The sequence below is a fragment of the Lepisosteus oculatus genome, chromosome 2, assembly GCF_040954835.1.
Source record: "Lepisosteus oculatus isolate fLepOcu1 chromosome 2, fLepOcu1.hap2, whole genome shotgun sequence".
NCBI classification, from domain to species: Eukaryota; Metazoa; Chordata; class Actinopteri; order Semionotiformes; family Lepisosteidae; genus Lepisosteus; species Lepisosteus oculatus.
Genome location: NC_090697.1, coordinates 47,356,896 through 47,373,262, shown reverse-complemented (window position 1 = coordinate 47,373,262; position 16,367 = coordinate 47,356,896). Strand labels below are relative to the sequence as shown.

At 36.1% G+C, this 16,367-nt stretch overlaps 1 protein-coding gene across 8 annotated transcripts in view; it reads right to left on the bottom strand.

Annotated features, from left to right (window-relative positions):
* asxl2 (ASXL transcriptional regulator 2) overlaps positions 1 to 16,367 on the bottom strand; it is a 133,023-nt gene that overhangs the window by 52,019 nt on the left and 64,637 nt on the right. For 5 of the 8 annotated variants that reach the window (XM_069178686.1, XM_069178690.1, XM_069178689.1 and 2 more), the window contains one exon: positions 2,588 to 2,732. In XM_069178686.1, the coding sequence (XP_069034787.1) occupies positions 2,588 to 2,732 (145 nt within the window). Of the gene's footprint in view, positions 1 to 2,587; positions 2,733 to 9,260; positions 9,388 to 16,367 lie in introns of all 8 variants that reach the window. The other 3 variants (XM_069178687.1, XM_069178691.1, XM_015348396.2) reach the window with 2 other exon arrangements.

Here is a 16,367-nt window from a genome sequence, read left to right as displayed (position 1 = left end):
ACATGTTCTGAATGCAGTAAACCTGCCTCCAAAAACACCACAGAACATCACCTGTAGTTAAGCATTAAGCCTATATTTAGAATGGAGAAAGATATGTGCCCTATGAATTGTAGAACACTAATGAGAAATACAAAAAAAGAATGTGCCAGTGTCTTACTGTAGAAGCCTAGAAAGCAAAAAGGTACTATTGTTTAAGTACTTGTTGAGGTACCATATCTGCTGCTAATAGATTTACTGAGCATGTCAATTCTTACTGAAGACTAAAAGTTGAAAACACTGTAAGCCATAAAAATGTGAATAAGGACAACTGTTCACTTCATATTCATAAAAGCTGCATATCCTGTACTTTTGAGACACATATGAATGTTAATTTAAAGGAAATTTTGTATTTATCAAAGTACTCTTATAAATGCACTGAAATGTGATTCTTAAATACTGATGGTCACTTGAAACAACAGATTTATTAAAACCTCTAATGCAACAGGAACAAAATTATACATCAGAAAAGTTTACCAATTGGACAATTATCTTGCTTTATAAAATGTAAAATGATTATACTGTAACCATAATAATTTAGCACAAACACAGATTTACCAAGATAACACAGTGGTAACATATATTCACACCCTTGTAGTTATAAATCTTACCCAAACATTTTTTTGTTCCTGTTTCAACTCAATTATTAATAAATTTCATAAGCATTGCTGCCTTGCAGAACTGGGCCCTGGGTTCAATTCCTGGGGTGCTGTCTGCTTGGAGTTTGCATGTTCCCCCAAGGTTCGCACGTGTTTCCCCTGGGTGCCCTGGTTTCCTTCGACAACTTGAAGACATACTTGAAGGTTAACTGTCTTCTAAGAAAATTGGTCCTGGTTTCAGTGTCTACTTGTGCCTCTGCATCTGCCCTACAATAGACTGGTGTCCCATCCAGGGGGTAACCTGCCTTGTGTCCGTTGCTTTTCGGGATAGGCTCCAGCTCCCCCGTGACCCAGAATTGGATAAACCGGTTAGAAAATGGAGGAATAAACTGTACGAGAAAATCCCTGCTGGCTTATATCTGCTTTCCTTTAAAATATATAAAAAAATGATTACATTACATATTACATATTCACATTTATCCAGCACATGTCTGGTTAAGGATTTGATTAAGATTAATTTACTTTTTTGTTCTGCTTAATAAGGTGCTTTTCAGCCCTGCTTTGCAGAGTGTGTACTCCAGGGAAGCCTGGGGTCACAAAGAGGCTAGAAGATGCTGTAAAAGTAAACCACACTGAAATATCTTAGGACATTCTGTAGTAATGCTCACTGCTTCCATGCAGCCATTTCAAATGTGTGCAAAGCTGAAGTTTTGTTCAGCGATCGGAAACTTCTAATACCCATATTCTGAGAAATTCACTGCATATGTCATAAGATTTACAGATTTACAGAGACCTCTTCCAATATTTATCATTAGAACTATAGTTGTTTAAATAGTGTTTGAGTTGGAAAGCATCTCTTTGCTCTCTGAGGCCAATACTGAGGCACTGAAGCATTGTTTTTCAACCTGGTCCCAGAGCAATCTTTTGTAAACTTTTTATAGTTTTCATTCCAGATGACCTAATTCAAGACTATAATGAATTATTAATTTAAGTGTTTAGACATTTCATCTGACTTTGATCTTCTGCTCTTTTGGAATGAAAACATACTATATAGTTAGATTATGATGATTTGGGATTTTATTTATTTCTTAATTATGCAAGGTCCATTTTAAAGCAATGTGATCCAGTTCTCAAGATAGAAAGAACACATGACAAATTAACTGTATAATGTACAAAATACTTTACAATAATTGTATGATATTTAGTTAATTGCTTAAAGGATAACACAATATGTAAAAAACGCATAATATACAATTAAACACGCATCCCGGCTGAACAGCACCGATTCGCAGCACAGATTCACAGCACAGCACATCACAGCAAGAGAAGGGAAACTGAACATTCAAAATAATTTGGGGGTACCTTGATTGATAGATTTATCATTCTGCATTACAGTAACCTTGACAAACTACTGAATACTCCAGCTGGATTCTAACACGGTTAAATTGAAAAATAAATGTTTTACTTTATTATCTATCAGGCAGTCAACATACTGTACTTTTGAAATCATTAGATCAGTCAATTAATTGCAATTGAGAGGGTTTTTTGAATCACTTAGAAAATATTGATTTTGCCGGCCCATCGCAGGGTACACACAGACACAAACACCAATTTTCCCAGAAGTCAATTAACCTACCAGCATATTTGTGGATTGTGGGAGGAAACCAGAGCACCTGGAGGAGACCCACACAAACATGTGGAGAACATACACTCCAGGAATTTTATCTAGGGCCCCACCATAGCAGCAAGGCTAACCACTGTGACACCGTGCCACCCCAAGCATAGCACATTTGACAGAAAAATATTATTGTTTCAAGCTAATTGAATACAAGTCTGTCAAGTAATGTCCCTTCCCGAGCACAGTCTGGAATCCTTGTTCTCATGCCACATTCTTCTATGCTAGTCTAAATCATAGGCTGGAATCATGTTTTGCACCATAAAGTCCAGTTTACCTTTCCGTCTCCACTTGCCCTTCCTGCCGTCTTCGTTGTTGGTGCTGTTGCTGTTCTCTGTGCTCTGGGAGTCTGAGTGATTGCCACTGCTCTCTTCAGATCCGTCATCGGACACGTCCTTTGCACTGTCCGATACGTCTTTCTGCTAAAGGAGAAAAGGAAAATAAGCCCCATTACTCAATGAAAGATCCAATAACAATAGGGAGAAAAAGGAACTTTCGCATCTGCTATTAACTGACCCTACATGTTGGTCCTAAATAATCTGTAAGACTAGTTAACTCATTCACAGCATCTTTGCATGGTAAATTTGTGGGATAAATTAGGAAATAATGGGTCTTTTAGTAGAATAAAAGCTACTCATGTTAATACCAATACACTTTTTCAACTGCAAAGACTAAGCCATGTGAATCATTTAATAAAACGTAAGTCTATGATATTTGCAATGATTCTAGGAGATATTGCCTTTTGGTACACCATGGCAGGATCACATTAAGAAGCATAAATCTAGTGGCCAAAATGCATTCTTGCCATTTCTAATAATTTAATCAACAATTGCAAATTTCTTTTTTTTCTTTCAAACTGAGTTACTTCAAACAAATGCACTTTTGAGACATATCACATCAGGCTGGCCTCAATTTTGTGCACTGCAGATCCTAAATGGGCACAGAGGTTCACCGTCACAGGAAGAACACTGCTCCTGAATGGCTCAACTGGCAAAGCTGAGTACAGGTTGAGCTCTATACTCTTGTAATGATCAATAGATTAATTCTCCCCTATCCTGACACTGAAGCCGTTATTGCATGCCCACAAAAGGCAGAAAGTAATGGGTTTTTACCAACCTGTTACACAACATATAACAGTTACAAATATAGATATTTACAAGTCTTTGAGTTTCAGAGCCCTACATTCTACATAAGAGATCCCAGAATTCTGTCCTAAATATGACAAGACACAATTAACCATAGAGAGCCCCTGTGCACAAATAAGCAAAATAGATTCTACCCGGGATTAAAATCTCCCTCTCTAAACTGATGCTCACAAAGGAATGTAAACCAACTTCCCTATTCTAACAGTGCATCAAATAGGGCAGATGTTTTTTTTAGCCTGGTGATTCCACAACAAAGGAAATAATAATTTCAAAATAAATAGGACAGCAAGTTCTTTTATAGAATAAGGCTCTGACTCTAGTGCTTTACAGCTGTTAGACAACCTGGACAGAATGTGGTTTCAATTTCTATTGAAATTCAATTTCACATTCTTTTCAAAAGTTAAATTTAGTTTATAAAGTTAATTTATAACAGGAAGAACTCAAACGAAGAACTCGCTCATGCCTGATGAAGATGTTAGATGATAGGTGATGTCTGCTCCTGTATTTATGTCATAGTCCATTCCTATGGAGACTGGATTATTAACTGTTCACTGTTGAATGCTGACTTAATGATTTACAGTGAAATGAAACAACCTGAGTAGATTATTCAGAACACTCTTTTGATACAGAAAAACAATACCCATTATCTCAAAACATTAGAACAAGGTAACTTTACTGAGCTCTACAAACCTCACTGAATCTCAGCTAATTGATGTGTCACACCCCCGACACATCACCTACAATAGTAATCAAGTAGAATGGAGTCTCAACACTTCAAAACAAATTGATAATATTGTTTTCCAGTATGTGATCGACAATGCCATTTTCACTTTGGAATTCTCCCAGATCCCAAGCAAGAAACCAATGATTATGGGAAAAATCATCCGCATAGTGGATACAACGGTGTTGTGGTTAGCACTGCTGCCTCACCACTCTTGGGCCCTGTGTTCAATCACAGCTTGGGGCACCCTCTGTGTGGAGTGTGCACGTTCTCATCTAGTACGCAAGTTTGTTCTTGTTCTTCCAATCTGCAAACACAAGATGGCTAGGTTGTGTCGACTGTTCTAAATTGCCTCTCTCTGTTGTGAACAACGGACATCTATTCCAGGCCAAGAACTGTTAGATGCATTCTGTTCAGCTAAACACCCTGTGCTTCCTTAATGTGTCTTCCTATACAGGCTTCTGTAAACCTCACCAGTACTAATGGCTTTCTGATAGGTTGATATTCTTTATAATAAGCTCTCAATAATTCTTATGAATACAGGATTAAGAGTTGATAACTACAAATTCATTTTTTATATGACATATCTATTACTTAAACTTGCTTTACAAGACGAAAAGCAAGTTTGTCTTATCTTATAAATGAACTAAAAACTACTTTAAAATGACACAAGAACATACTGTAAATTAGTGAACAAAACGAAGCCTTCCACACAGGCAATGTAATAGAACATGTTATCCAGCTCCACGAACTTTGCCATAGGATCTCAGTTTTTTTAGCATTTTCATATACAGTAGATATCAGTGTTTTGGAAAAAACAAACGAAAACAAAATTCATGAACCTACTTTTTAAAAATACATTTCTTTTCTCTGGCTTCCAGAAAATGTTCCTGTTTCAGTTTTGCACTGACTTTAAGGCCTGTTGGGGAATCCTAAAGTTTCAAACTATTCCCATAAAACTTTCCTTTCTACAATTAACTACTCATTTCTCCTAACCTCTTAATATGAGGATGCTCTTAGATCGCAGCTCCAACCCTCCTTCCCTTCAATGTCCTTCTTAGGTGGCTTATAAAAATGCATTATAAAACTGAATATCACAGCGTACAGTATCTGTACTGTACATCAGTGTAGATACATAACTGAAAAATATAATGGAAAGTTACAGTATGTTCCGACACAATAAAAGGGGTATAGTCACTACAATTTCTAATTTTGTACTGTAAAGAGACAGACCTCACATTGGGTTTTACTGCCTTTTCATTATGAAGGCATGCTGATTAAAACTCTGCACAACATGAGGCATAAATGCTCCATATTTCTGAGCTTTAGCAAAATAGTAATTTTCAACAGAGAACAATGAGCGTGAGGAGTAAATCCTGGCCAAGATTTTTGCTTTTTTGACAGTACAAAGCTTGACAGTACTTCAGTAAGTATATTAATCAAAATCAAATTAAATCAAATCAAAGTTTATTATCAAATGCACAACAATACGGTGTGCTGGCAATGAAATGTCTTTTTCTGCAAGCTCACAAAAATCACAAAAACACAAAAATCTAAAAGGGAAATGTGGTTTAGTTGCTGTTATATTCATGAAAAAGGGCCCAGAAAGAGCAAATCTGAGGAAAAAATAAAAAAATTAAATCGCCGATACACAAATGTATTTTCTGATTGTAACTGAAAAATAACTTACCACGGTTGTTGGCTTTCCATTTTTCTTATATACAGTATCAACAATGTGAAATAAGCAATTCCTGCCAAGTCTCATTTTTCATATCATCTTCCTTATATTTGTGTTGTATTTGGGTTTTTAAGGGCTTAAATAATGATATTGCTGAGTAAAATGAAGACAAATCCAAGTAATGTCACCAAGATGTTTTTGAAGTGTGACGTATTTGATTTGACACTATCGGAATGACTTTTACAAAATTCCTGTCATACAGTAAGTGCATGATTGATCTTTTTTTAATTTCTGGTCCTGTTTAAAAATTATTGAATATTTCTATCCTGTTCTTTCTTTGCTTTTGTTAGCAAATATGTCAATCTCTTTTCCATATACTCTTTACTTTAGATCACAGTAAATGACAAAAAGACAATTACTAACTTTGGGTGCAAAGACACATCTCTTTTTCAGCTGTGTTTTCAATGGGGTATAGTCACATAAAATACCAGCACATGGTGTGCAAGAAAAAAGAACGATATATTGTATACTACAGGGGCTGTAGTAGTAACTGAGCTATTAAATAAGACATTTTCTAAAGCTGCTCAGTACACTGCAGAGCTCAGAACCTGTAGGAATCTGAATTTTAAAACATTAACCTGCTAGTCTTGAATCTATTACTTTAAAGAAGCCTGAGACTAATGGCAGCTGCCTGAATTATCTAAATGCGGTAGCCAATTACAAGACTAAGAACAATTACAGCAGGAAAGGACAAAGTCAGTACATAATTTAAAGTATACTGTGCATGATAAAATAATATATTTTCTGTTAAAATGTAACATTGCTGAATGGGGTATTATGCTGAATTGGCTCAGTGACTGATGGGCAATGTAACTGTGCCAAACCATTACAAAGTTGTGTACCACAAGTATGGGTAGTGATATGACTTTAGAGTTTGAAACGAGGTGACTCCTGGGAAGTAAATGACACATGACCACCTTATAGAAGTACAGGTTTTAGCTAAAAAAGACTCCTATCATTACCATTGATCCTATCGACAGGTCACATGCAAAACCATGAAGAGGTCAAGGAAGAAAAGTCAAACTGGCCAAAAGCTCGTAAAGCTCTTCCATTCTGTGAATAACTGTCATGGTCCGGTAGATATCTGGCATGGTGAAAGTCAAGGGTGTCAGAGACCTACAGTGCATAAATTTCAATACTCCCCTAAATCTCAGCACAACACATACTGATTAATCATGGTATCTCTGCAGGAACGTGCCTTTCAAAATGACCTCATGCATACAGCCAATGTATTGAATGTCTGTTTGGAACATAGAAAAACCCACAAAGCCATGGGAACATGAAGACACAAGGCTACGATCTGCAAAGCAAAGGGCTCATACCCAGATATTAATGTTCTGAACAATGTGTTTCTTCTACTATAATGAAATGTGCTGATGTTTGTTTTTTGCTTTTAATTTGCAGTATATACTCACTATCTTCTCTGGTTCTCATAATTATTTCTAACACAGTATGTCTTCAAACTAAGAGCACAGAAGAACCCAAGAACTAAATATTCAGAAGGGTAAAAACAAATTGTCAAAGCAAATTTCAGAAAAGTTCTGGAATGTAGTGAACCACAAGGATCACGTAAAATACCACCAGTGCAGTTTATAATGTGTTAAGCCAATGGCCTGGATAACTGCAGGCTGCCACAGTGACACAATGTTTAGCTTTTAGTATTTTAGTATCTGGGGACCTGGATTCAATTTGGGACCTGAAGTGCTATGTGCATTGAATTTTAATGGTAATTTTTTTTTTCTCTGGGTTGCTCCAGTGTCCTCCCACAGTCCAAAGACAGATAAGTTAATTGGCTTCTGGGAAAATTGGCCCTGGTGTGAGTGTGTGTATCTGTGTGTACTTACAGTATGTGTGATAGATAGATAGACACTTTATTGATCCCATGGGGGAAATTTGTAGTGCAACAGCAGCTTAACACAGTCAACACAAGGCAAAGGCACTTGCTCCACAAAATGGATGGATAGATGAATCATAAACACATGCTCCAAAACAGCCACATTTCAAAGGATTTCAAAGGAGGCTACACTGAGAGAACTGATTCTGACATTGGCATAATGAAGATACTTTGGAGCATTAAATCATCATCCAAGGAGACCACGCATGCTGTAAATCCCGTTAACTCATCATATAAAGGTCAATAGGTAAGCAGTGATCCATACCTAATAAATCTTTACAGGTGAACACGTGCATGTTTTTTTTAAATTAGGTAATTCAACAGCCAGTGAGATTTAAATTGACAATAACAGCGTATGGGGTCCCCATTTGTATTGCAGGGCATTTTGCTGGAGCAATTTAAGTGAGTACCTTGCTCAAAGACAAGAAAACTGTGTCCCATCTTGTATTTACACCCAGTATCCTCCAGTCTAGACTCAAGAGATTCAGTACTTCAAGGTAATGAAGTATACTGCATACAGTAAGGCAATACAGATAAAACTAAAACTAGATCGTTTTATCAATTTGTGAAGCAACATGGCACACAATATAAATCAACACGCATTTAATTATTTAAATATTTATTAAGTCAGATATAATGGGCTTTAAGGTGTCTTGTCATTTATAACCACTCTCATGTTGTTATATGAAGGGCAAGTTACAAAGTTGTTTTCCTTCTACTGACCCAGTCATCAAAAAATTAAAACCAGATTCATGATATTTTTTTAAGAATTCTTTTTAACACCATGACTATACTGTAGATGGAAATTCCAAGTAATGTACTCATGTAGGAAATTCAGCTGTGGAGATTTTACAATAAAACATAATCCTACATAATTTCAAAGATGCAGCTTTGAGGCAATGGAATGTGAAGTCTGTCATCCATGTGTTTCGTGCGTTTCAGAAGGTGATGAAACATGGGGCTTTTTAACTGCTATGCTGCCTTAGATGCTGTATTTGGAATTCTAAAGTGATGTCTAAAAGTTACAGCTTAGCATCACTTTCTGTGGTCCATATCTTATTCATCTACCCACTTTGATAGCTTTACTCACTTCAGCTTAATTACTGCTTTGTTTTCATTCTTCCACACATATAAATACAGTAGGAAGAAAAAAATCCTCTTTACAGATACAAGCACTCTTGCTATTGTTTTGCTTTTCATTTTAATACAATCAAAGCGACATCTTAACTGAAAGAATCACCTCCTCTGTTCTGATCAAAATAAGGTTAAATAATATTTTACTGACAACATGTGCTACAACAACAATTGTTGTACAACAATACAGAGACAAACAAGCTGGTGCTAACATGAAACAAACTGAATCATCCAACGCAAATAACAGATTTTTTGTGTACAGTCATGTTTAAAAAACAACAATTACTTCAGATTTGTTAATTAACAGTATAATAGTACCTGCTTTAATTTGTGTAAAGATGATATGCACTGTAGCATCTATGATGTGGTTTCTTCCAAAATTCACATATCCAAATAAAAGGTAAAGACAAGATGATTCCAATAGCTGAATCTTGTTTTATGTCCACTGTTAATATAAAATGAGAGAAAGAAATACTATTTACAATTTTTTTAATCTTGATGAACAGGATGATGTGGGTGGCTGGAAGGCATGTTTAAACCCACAAATGCTGTAACTGCTGACACTGTTTCCTCATACAATAACAGACATTTAGCCAAAATAAACCACTAGGATGAAGCCTCCTGTGAAAATGGATCTTTTAAACAGGGTCCAGCAGACAAGAGAGGAGGGAAGCTCAGTAACAATATAATGTATGTATTACTGTGCTGCATTTCCTTTTTTATTATTAGGTTTTGACAATTTTCCATTTTATCCATTTGAGAAGTAACACAGAACATCATATAAATTTTGGAGTCCTTACAAATCTATGTGGAATTTAAATATTTATTATACCACATATAATGGGATTTATGGCCTCTTCTCATAACCTCTCTTATGTTCTTATTCCAAGGACAAGTTACAAAGTTGTTTTCCTTCCACATAAGCACAAAAGCACATAAAGGACCAAGTCGGCAGATATTTAAAAGCAGATTCCTGCTACGTTTTAAAAATGTTTAAAGTCATAACTTTGATGAAAATGGTAATTAATGTACACATAGGTACACATACGCAATAAGACTACTTTATTTTAGCCCTGCAGCTTGAGGAATAAAATGAAAATATTAAGTAATAAATAAAGGATTTAGTAATAATTTATGTTGGCAAAAAACACATCATACTGTACATACAAAAACACAAAAAGCCTCAGTGGTACTCCCCTCCCCTTCAGGTTTCTACCAAGAGATCTCTAAATTATAAACATTGCAATGGAACAACAGTACAGCAAAACCTTGGCTATGTTAAGATTAGCAATTCAAGCCTCCACTGTCCAGACACCAGTACAAGGACCCAGACAGACAATAGTTCCATATACACCTTATCAAGACAGACCACCATCCAGAGGTCCCAGGAGAAGGACTGCTGTACTGAGAGGAGTTCTGTGATTTTGTGGATCACTTTACAGGGCTTTAAATCCTACAGTAGTTAATCTTAATTAATTGTGCAATTATGGGGTCAAAGTGCAACCTAGAAGGTCTAAGAGATACCCCCAGGTTAAATTAAAACTTTACATTTATAGAAACCAGAATTTTTTGGAGTGGATGCCAAGACATCGTTAAACCAAACAGAAAATGGATGGCTACCAGAGGCATTGAAATAAAATTAAACATTTGGCAAAAACAGTCCTCCTTTATCCCTTTCACACTGTAAAATGGAAACATTTATACAAGTTCACTTTGCTTAACATAGAATATACATAACACTTAAAATTAACATAGAATTTCAAAATTCTAGGTGAAATCTATCCCAGTATATTAGGAAGGAGAAATAGGAATCAGAAATGAAACAAATTCAAGTAAGGAAACACATTAATTTCTACTATGGCGCATGAGATGAGGTGACAGCTCATATACAGTACTGAATCTCTGTCTTTGTTTAAAAATATGTATATATTATTAACATTCCTCTGAAATAATCAAGAGTCCTTGAGCCACTTCTTTAAGTTTAGACAGGTATACAGTTATGACTGCGAAAGAAGCACTAGGTAAAAGAAGTGGTTGGAAAAACATAAATCCCTACGCTTTATCAAAATGGAAGCCAGGGATGGAAAAAGAGTCAATCTCACAGCTGTAATATCTGCGTAACATTTATTACTGTGGGAGTGTCAAAGTGAGTACTGTATGCGACTGAATTGACATCCATGAAATACTCAGATGCTTAGATCTCTGTATAAGAAATTCAGCCACAGGTCCAAGAGGTGAATTTAATCATTTTCTGTTGTGTATGCTCTACAAAAGCCAACACCTTTTTAAGTTTAGCGATTTTCCAAAATTGGGACTATTAAGCAGCTGTGAGGCAAATACAGCAGTCGGATTTTAATAAGACCTCTTAGTGTGTCTCAGAGAAGGCAGAAGTCATCAGCTGTGCCATGGCAAAATCAAGAACTTTATACTGCGTTTGAAATGTCTCGATTTTTAGAAGTGTGTTATTAAAACATCACTGGGAGGCCCACAAGAATTTATCACTTAAAACACATCTGCAGAGACCTGTAGAGCGATTTGATCCAATCTTTGAATGCCCACAATTACTGAAGACTCAAAGGACATTTGCAACAAAGTCAACTGCTTGTACTGGCCTTTCCCCAAATTTCACAAGCTCTCACCAATGTGGAACAATTTCCTTTTATCAGCCCTTCAGTCTCTCAGCCCTTTCTCTATCCACTTGGGTCTATAAGCAGGTTCATATTCTCTGCTAAATTTTAATAACAATGGTTTGCCCACAATTTAGGACCTATGGAAACTCACTCCCAGGGTTTTCTTATTTTATACATTTAAGACAGTGCTTTACCTTTACATCCAGTTACCGATTTCATTGACAGCCACAAGAAGGGGTCTACTCTCTTCTCTATATAGCCTGTTACACACATTTATATGGGCTAAAGAATTTGACTACAGTAGCTGAATGACATCTGGGTCTTTTTCTAAAAATGTAACACACTTGCTAATCAATGGTGAATTTCGCACTTACTAATTATTGACAGTTACAGATGTACAACAGATTAACCTCACTGTTACAGATACATTCAGAATGCAGCTGATACCTGCAGTACCTAGACATGTTTAATGAGTGTCTGCTACCAACTTATACAGTATATCTTAGGGGTATCCAGGGATACAGTGTATTTGGGTGTATGTGAGTGATGTGCTCTTGGATGTAACTGATGTGGCTGTGCCAATGAACCCCCTCCCTGCGCTCAAGAATGTATGCTTTCAGTCATTGCTTTCTACCAAAAAAAGTGATAGAATATCTGAAAAACTGGTCAACGTCTCTGAATGATGAACTCTTAACACATGCAGATTCATGTTGATATTGACCTTAAAATGCATGCAATATGTTGTCGAATATTTCAAGAATTTCATGCCAGGTCAGAAGAATTCTTAGACTACCAGAGCCCTTCACTGTATGGAGAGAAACAGAAATGAAATCACATGCCTGAAGCATCGCTGTGGTATATGATGGATGTAATATGGACATTTCTGTTTACAGTTAAGCCCCCTGAACCAGCAGTGGTTCAGGTCCTTGCTATCTCTCATGAAAACACAGATAAAATGTGAACTTTAGCCAAGTTCATTAAAACAAAACAAATTTTGAGTTCAAATGTGGAAAATGATTGAAGCCCATGTGCCTTCGTTATAAAGAAGGTACACAACAAAGACGCAGAGATATTTTACAGAAGGAAAAAACATGCCAATATGAATATAACAAACAACACAGAAAAGAGGAGCCAAGCATAAAGGTTAATTACTCTATGTAGGTATAATGTCCGTGGTAATAATAATCCACATAACAGTATATTACGTTTGAAAATGTATAGAATTACACACCCTCTAGAGATCACAAAATTAGATGCTGAAATAAATGTAAATGTATGTCGTTGAGAGCAGGATCAAGCAGTTTCTTCACTGACAAAATTAGTGGGTACATCATTTCTTTTCTTCAGATTAACTATAGTACGCCTTGATTCTTCCAATTTGGGAAGCATAAAATGTGTGATCCACTGTTTATATCAGGATGGTGTTAGCTGGTGGTCCATGCTGTGCTCATTTGACTTTTGTTGATCTTTTTCAGCACAAATGCCATTGTAATGTGACTTTAACTGAATTAGAAAAGCTAGGACAGTTAACCATAGCTTCACTTTGCTATCGAGCTGAACAATTCAGTGCAGAAGTGCCAAGTCCAAGTGGTTTCAACAGAAATGACACAGTGACCCTTTCCCTTCTGAACCTGTGAAATTGGCCAGCAAAAGCAACTAGCTTTTGCTATTGCAACCTTATGTCAGTGCCGCTGTCATTTACTTGTATTGCTGGAGCATTGGGAGACACACTAACATGCAAGTGTGCAACCCCTTTCCCTCAATTCTTCTTTTAAATTTGAAATCACTATTTTATCGCTATTTTTCTGATAGCTTCCAATTCACGGTGTTTAAATCTAGAATGAAGTAAAATTTCTGCAGACAGCAAGGATCTATTTGCTCCTCATATTTAAGGCTGTTTTGCTAATTTTCTAAAAGACACGATGCTTACCAGGACCAAATCTGGATAGTCATCTGGCCTTGTTATACACAAGAATACTGGCTGGTAACCTATCAAAGAAGCTCATAAAAATAGCAATGATTGAAAGCATTTGCTATTATTTTCTTATTAATCTACTGTTTCCATTACTTTAGAAATTTCTTCTGGAAAGGTAAGTGTACACAGCGCCACCTGGTGGATTATGCAATAAAACACCATGAAATTAAACTGTTTTTACTACTTTTTTTAGGAATGGAAACCACTGTGCCCCCCCTTCAAGATCGTACTTTGAGTGTCAATAGCATAACCCACTATTCTTGAGGATTGGATCATTTATGTTATTGTTGAGTAAAGCTACTGTACGTGAGCAATGGGAAAACCTGGTGCCGATTTAAAGCCAGTATTCTGCAGATTGATATCACCCGTGGCCATTTCACTAGTTGTATCTTTTATAGTCTTCAAAGATAATGGTATTTCTCTAATTGTCATAACCATTTCTTTGTTTTTAAAATCAACAGAAAGGTGCTCAGTTATTTTTATGAAATATTCTTTCACATATTCTCCATCTGTGAATGACGTCCCTTGTTCAACAACATGTTGAGATGCCACAAAATTAGCAGTAGTGGTTCCACTTAGCGCCTTCCTCCTTTTAGCAGCTTTAACAGCCTGTTTGCTCTGCTTTGTGTTGGACCTTCTTTACTGTTTTTTTTTTTGTCCTTGAATTGTCAGTTTTTCTTTTCAAAGTCTATTTTTGTGTCTAATTCTTTGTTGCTGGATAGATTGGCACTGTCATTGCAAATGAGCCACAACAGCAGTCTAGAGGAAATCACAAAAATAAGTGTAAGACACGAAACTAATCATTTTGAAATTCTCAGTGTCCAAGGATGTGGGATGTTGGAACAGATGTATGAAGACAGAACATATCTGCTTTTTTTCCCAAGAAATGGCAAGGTTTTATTGGTAAACAATAGATGCCTTGTTACCAGCTATAAAGTGGTAAATTTATTTTTTAGGAAACAGCTGCCAAAGAGTAGAAAACAAAAAGGACACATACAGTCATGGAACAAATTCTAGCTATACATAAAGCTGAGCACAGAGTCTGGTACGAACAATATCAGTGTTACACACAAATGAAAGAAAACAGGCAAAGTATCAGAAAACACCATGAAAGAAACTTTCAATCTGCGAGTTGTTAGCTTGAATAGTCAAAATATAACTTTTATCATAGTGGTGAAGTAAATTCATCACGTTCTTCGGTAGTTTTCAAATAACTAAAGCAGGAATGCAAAAATAACAATCACAATGAGAAACCCCAGTGAATCCTTTTGGCATTGACTTGATATTTGATGCAAAATAGGATGCAAAACATAGACAATGATATAGAAACATAAAGAAATGAGCTTCATTTTTGTGCTGCAAAATGTAAACTACTGTATTCTTAATGTTGAAATAAACAATAAATCACTATTGATAATATACCACCTTTCATATCAGGACGATATACTGTAAAGCACTTTACAATTAAAGCAAAGAAACAACAGACCTGAGGAAAAGATCACAATGAAACAAGTAAAGCTTAATTCCATGATGAAAAGTATAAAGAAAAAATACAATGTTTCAGCCTTCAGGTGTCCACAGGTCACTCTACTTTTCAACGAGAAATTAACCTCCGCTTACAGACAGTGCATAATGACTTGGCTCCCTGCTTAAACCTCTTAAAAAAGCACAATGACAGTTTAAGCTACAAAAATCCAGGAGAAGGTTAGAGTGAGCAGCTGTGTCAACATGCAAACTACAAAAGAAAAAGAAGAGGTTAATTTCATTCTGAAACTCACGCACCAGACAGGTTGTATTTTTTATTTCTTTTTACATTGAATGAAAGGAATTTAACCATTACTTGTTCCTAAAAGCACAAAGTACGGTTTAATTAAAAATGAGGACATGCAAGTTTACAAAAAAGTGATTTTAAAAGAAAATTAAAAGCAGACTTAGGCTGCGTAGAACATTGTACATTTTAGCTCTATAGCTGTAGAAGCCATCTCACTCGATGTATGTCATATGGACTTATAGAAAACTAGAACACAAAGAAATTAGTTATCAGGGTAGAGTGTAATAAGTAAGTGTTTCAGGTAGCATTTTATCAGAATTTTTAGGGTTTAATGGGTTAGGGGAATAATTTTAAATTATACCAATTTTACAGGAAGCTAATACAAGGAGGTCAATAGGAGTGATTTGACTGTAGGTCTGAGATCTTGCTAATCTCATACTGCTTGTTTTGTTACTATTAAACACTGAAAATGTTGCTCCATCCATATTTTCATAGATGATAATGACTTGAAAGAATGGAGGCACCTAGATGTAAGTCTGCAAATTAATCTGAATGCTATCAGCATAACAATGGATTTTTTTGGCAATTAAAGAAGTAGCCAAAAAGGCTGTAAATATTAGAACAGTATGTCCTGTTCTAACAAATTACTTTCAATCAGAAAGAGAGGAAAATAATTAACAGTAACCCCAGAGAAATCAAAACAGGTGTCTAATCATTTTAACATATTTAGCAGTTAATTATTAATAATTCCTTAGACCTATATAGCACTTTTCTGGACACTCCACTCAATGTGCTTTACAGGTAATGGGGACTCCCCTCCACCACCACCAATGTGCAGCATCCACCTGGATGATGCGACGGCAGCCATAGTGTGCCAGAACACTCACCACACATCAGCTATCATTGGGGAGGAGAACAGAGTGATGAAGCCAATTCAGAGAAGTAGGATTGTTAGGAGGATATGATTGGTAAAGGGCAGTGGGAATTTTGACCAGGATGCTGGGCCTGATCCTTGAGAAAAGCCCTGGGATTTTTAATGACCACAGAGA